General features: G+C 43.1%; 1 protein-coding gene across 1 annotated transcript; it reads right to left on the bottom strand.

Moving 5' to 3' along the window:
* Positions 1-2996: 2996 nt before the first annotated feature.
* On the bottom strand, positions 2997-4786 carry LOC147853560 (uncharacterized). Its single transcript, XM_087332572.1, has one exon. The coding sequence runs from the start codon at positions 4764-4766 to the stop codon at positions 3057-3059; it is 1710 nt and encodes a 569-aa protein (XP_087188698.1). The 5' UTR covers positions 4767-4786; the 3' UTR covers positions 2997-3056.
* Between the last annotated feature and the right edge of the window lie 705 nt (positions 4787-5491).

Below are 5491 nucleotides of genomic sequence, written 5' to 3'. Positions count from 1 at the left end.
TATTTTATTGTTCATGATGAGGCCAATTTAAAGAGATAGATAGATTATATTATCGTCTTCGGAGGTCATATATGACCAATTTAAAGAGAGAGAGAGATAGGGTCGTGTATTAAAGACGAAATATGTATATTAGCAACATAGGAGATTACACCATGAACAACATTATAGAAGGTGACAGGGGTGCTTTATAAAGAGTGAAATTCTTATTATGCATCATGTTACAAGGGAGCGCGTTATACAATATCCTTTTTCTCATTAATTAACTTATTGTTATATAATAATAATTAGGAATCGACAATGGTTCAATTTCAGCTTAATCAATTAGGCCTCATCCAAACCAAACCGGTTAAGCCTTTACCGTTTTAAGAGTTTTCAAACTTGAACCAAACTAATCCCCAAACCAATTAAGGCTCACCCAGTTTGGTTTGGCATGAGCGTTGCCAAACTGAGTTTAAAACCGATAAGGAGGTTCAAGCATGATTTGAGCCGAACCACCAAACCATTTAAAAACTTTTCAATGGATTAGTTCAAGCTTGGGCCGAGCCATTGCAAACTCCTAATGATAGTACTTAATTCCTTATGAGAAAGTTGGACTTTAAATGCAATTGGCCCCACCCATCACAATGTGTTCACATGTTGGACATTGTTGAGTTTGATTGTCAACAACATTAAAGACCATATCTTTTGTCATACATTCATCACAATAATACAACCACCCGAATATTTTTTGTGTTCAATGTAACAGATTTATCATATCCAACCACTCCCAGCAACTATTGTTTTGGTTGCCAAAAGAGCTATATGAAATATTAATAAGAGTTTATTTACTTTTCATACGTAGTGTTACCATCCTTGTAATCGTCTCTCATATTACTTAATATACTTTACGTCATTTGGTTTATAACACATAGTGTCTCTCTCTCTTCGTAAAGCATACAATTACTTCTTCTTCTTTCCAAAAACCACTGCTTCGCATTAGTTAGCAAATAGAATACAACAAAGTTTGTCCAAATCCACAATGGGATCAACATATACAACTTGGAGAAACAAATCCAAAATCAAACAAAAACAACAAAAAAACTCAACCGATCCTTAAGCAAAATTGAAATAAACCCTATTTTACCCCGACTCTACCCAACTAACTCTTTTCTAACAACATTATTCGGGTAACATGACTATACTAACGCACGTTTGTGTCAGCTATACATACATAATTACAACCCATGTACAATATTGGGAGCCATCGGTGGAAACAACCACCTAGGTGCCTGGTAATTCCACTTAGGCCTCGATGAAGATTTAACTAGCATGGGAGAGCTACTCCATTTTAGCAAGAACTTGGACCTTGCCCTTTCTGCTTCTTTTGAATCCCCTTGAATTGAATCATACCGATCGTGCAACCGAGCCACAAAGATCAAACCATATATTTAACATCATCTCCCTACACGAGAGCTTTTGCTGCTGAAAAACAAACTTGCAACGCCTGATCCAGATGTGCCATGCTGTCAAACACGCCACCATAAAGCCAAATCTCCTCAAAAAATTCTGAATTTGTGCGTTATAAATCCATGTCCTTGAGGGTTTAACTGTTCACCCCAGCTTTCCCCTTTTAGGGACAATTCTTGTATTGAGCCCCACACAACGTTCCCTTTCACACCACAGGCTGCCACGATTCGAAGGCGTCTACTCCAAATGCTAATTGCCTCTGTACAATTCCAAAAACAGTGAGAGATTGATTCCAAAGCTTGTCCACATAACCTACAGCTAGCCTCACCACCACGAGAGCTCAACCACTCGCCTACATGTACTGCCTTATGGCTAAGAAGCCACAACCAAGCCTTAAAATTTTCTGGCATATCCAATGCCCTTACTCTCCTCCAAAACGACTTCAAATCGTCGTCTGAAATGCCTTTATCCTTCAAGTTGTTGCGAATCATTCCAACACCCACGGTTTTGGAACCAATGATTTATCTTCCTAGCTTGGTATTGTATTCAAAAAACTTTTTCAAGATTTTTGTTCCTGGAGTCAGCCGCCAAACCTCCAATGGATCCCACTCCAAATCATATAAGGGCGTGTTATCGTAAAACCATATTTTACAATCATGATCCAGTGTCTTAGGGTATGGGTTCAATTGCCACCACTTACCCGTCAACACTACCATCCACCTACCATCATCTGTTAAAGAACTTAGGTTACCCCAGAAACGATCCCTGCTAGTTGAGCACCTACCACGGATAAGTTGTGCATCACCCTCACCTACAAACCAACCTGACCAAACTATCTCTTCCGTAGTCAACTTATCCAATCCAAGCATACAATTAATTGTATTAATTGCATGTAAAAAACATGATTTAAACCTCTCTCTTAAGGAGGGACATTCTCTAAAACCATAAAAAAATATAAATACCCAAACGCGCCGCATTAGAATACCTTTCAACTTCCTAATATATGTTTTAACTCTATGTCTCAAACATGAAAACATTATGTATATTCAACTCATGTTGTAACACCCAATAACTTAAAAATTGTAAGGTGATCTCCATCCCATCATTTGTACCATTTTAAACATTTTGAGTAAAGACCCCTTCTGTATGCCTCAAACAACAACAGGTTATACTTGCTGAATCTCTCTCGATTATGACATACATATTTAATTCTTAATTTACTGGATGCCATTATGGAATGTAGGGTCGGAACACATATTGACTCCACCAAACAACCTAGTATTCAACTACAACTAGTAAAAAGCGTTGATGATTTACGATTAATTTAAAACTTTTAAGTATTGATGATTTATAATTGGTTCTCACATTTTTCATAGTGGCATCTTATGTTTGAGTGTGAATATGTTGACATTTTACGAAAGAAAGAGATGGTCAAATGGACTACAATGCACATGGCCTAATGTGACAATAAGAAAGCTTATCAATCATTAAGAGAGAGAGAGAGAGAGAGAGAGAGAGAGAGAGAGAGAGAGAGAGAGAGAGAGAGAAGGTTGTCCAATGGAGACAAGAAGGTAATGGGTTCCATGTCCACGAGTTGCTAGAGGAAATGGTCAAGCAAGGAAGTTATCCGCTAGATGTTGGGTCAAGGCAACCATCGTTAGGGTAGGGTTCCATGACCCACTCTTCGGCCACAAAGCACCACCTGTCACCCACACATTGGAGACACCTTTTAGGCGATAGTCAAGGTCAACTACAGCCTCTGGGTCAATGTCCCCTCCAATGTGCATGGTGGACCCCTCGTGCACCAATCCCGGCACGCGGATACTATCTCTACTTGGTCTTGTTGCTCTCCAGTCGTTCGTCTCTCCGTGCCAATACTCCAACCCACCTTCTGCATTCAAAGCTGATGCTAGCCCCTGCTCCAACACTTGGAATGTGGTCTCATCCATAGCATCCCAGAGTTGCAAATCATTCTCCGTCTCTCTCACTTGCAAGACGACGTTTGTCGTCGGGTCTTCTACGACCACCCCGTTATTATTGCCGCCCCGTTTGAGCCACGAATCAGCGTTCTTATGCTCAAGCTCGCCCAACACGGCGCATACAAGCACCACATACTTTTCCCGGGACGTCTTTAGTTGCTGGGTACTTGCCGTAGCCACCACATCCGGCATATAGCGGAATGCCACCTCAGCATTGCGGTCGGGATCGGGGTCATGAATCGCGGTTAGCTGGATATGGAACTGTGCGGATTTGTTCTTAGGATCCACCCCGGCAATGTAGATCGCCCCTAATTCAAGCTTCTCCTTATCTAGGGAGTCGGCGAAGGTGCAAGAGGCGCGGGGGATCCTGGCCACGATCGCAGTGATGAAATGCGCGGTGAAGCGATTGCCGACATTGGGTAGGGACGGGAATGAGTTCAAGACGAGGGTCGCGGGCGGAATGCTGCCCATTGCGAGGATGAGCTTAGAGGAGCTGTGGATGCGGACATGGCCACGGCTGGTCTCGAGCGCGGTGGCCGTGGAGTCCTGGTGGAGGATGCGGTACACGGTGCAGTTAGTGGCGATCTTGAGCTGTCCCGGGTACTTCCCGACCAGCGTGAGCAGAGGGCCGACAGTGGAGAATTTGATGAAGTCGAGGCCTTGCTCGTGCGGGTCCCGGACAGCAAGGGGCGCATAGATCGCCCTCGTGACCGCCTTGAACGCGGGGATGCGTCCAGCTAGGAAATCGAAGAGCTCGCGCTGTAGGTTCCCGAACACGGCATCATTCCGGAAGTTCCCGATCTTGTCGGATGAGACCACATTGAGGAGGTCCCTTGCCAGGGGCATGTATTCCCGAGCTGCGGCCACGACTTCTCGTGGCCAATCCTCAAACTCCTCATCGGTTGGCTCCGGACACCAACCGCTCCATGTAGTGGATCGGCCACCGAAGAACGGGACCATTCCGTGCTGCCATGTCACATAGTGAGGCGGCTTGCTCTCGGCAGTTGTGGCGGATAGCGTCCACGGGAAGGTCTCCGAGAAGCCACCGATCGCGTGTTCGAATGGGAGTGGGAGAGCCTGACAATGCTCCGGCAAGAAGAATGGGCCCCTCTCTAGCAGTAGTAGCCGAGCTCTCGGGTCCTTCTCCAAGATCCGAGATGCGAACGCGAGAGCACAGAAGCCGCTGCCGACTACGATGTAATCGAATTGCTCCTGCTCCCGAGCTTTTCTCCACTGGTCTTCGGAGAGGAAGAAGGTCTGATCCATGACACGTGTGCCGGTAGGATTTTGGGGGCCGGGTGTAGGGAAACCATAGCTAAAATTGGTGGAGCTTGAAGCCATGTATGTATGTATGTAGCAAGTTAAGATAGTGCCAAAAAGTGTAGTAGTGAATGTAGTGTAATGGGTGTGGATGGGCTATATGATGTGTGTGTGTGTGTGTGTGTGTGTGTGTGTGTATATATACTCAAAAACGAGAAAAATGAAAAGTTGGTATGTAGCAAGTCAAGCTAATGCAAAAACGTGTAGTGAATCGTGAGAGTTTTGAACCCTTGCCCACGCCTTTGAACGTTCAAAGTTGATTTAATATAAAATATCTTGCAAGAAAATGAGATCCATTAATACAAAATGTTTTGAGGGCATTGTGAGAAAACTGTAAAAGCCACTTTTGTAACTTTTCTATATCTATCTAGCATAGTTCGAGCCATACTATATATGTGAATATTTGTATCATACTCATATGTGAAATGGCTCCAAGCAAAGTATGAAGCAAATGTACCATTCACATTCACGACATTCTTATCATCCGAGTATGAAAAACACCCTCGAAGTATGGTAAATACCGTACTTTTTTGCACTCACGATTTATTATAAGGTAATTGTTTTTAAGGGTAACAAAGTTAAGGTAAAAAGTGTAAAAAAAAAGCACAAGAATGTTTTAATAACATACGCATTCGTTTGAAAAAACGTATGGAAATGAACGTTTGGGTTAACAAACGCGAAATTGACGTACTATGGCTCCAAGTATGATTGAAATCCATTCATCTATATTTACATAGATAACCAAT

Source organism: Azolla caroliniana, unplaced genomic scaffold (assembly GCF_043228905.1).
Source record: "Azolla caroliniana isolate FFs.n. ecotype wild unplaced genomic scaffold, voAzoCaro1.0.p SCAF_16, whole genome shotgun sequence".
In the NCBI taxonomy this organism is placed as follows: domain Eukaryota; kingdom Viridiplantae; phylum Streptophyta; class Polypodiopsida; order Salviniales; family Salviniaceae; genus Azolla; species Azolla caroliniana.
The sequence above is the reverse complement of the archived record's forward strand: the minus strand, read 5'-3'. Positions and strand labels throughout refer to the sequence as shown.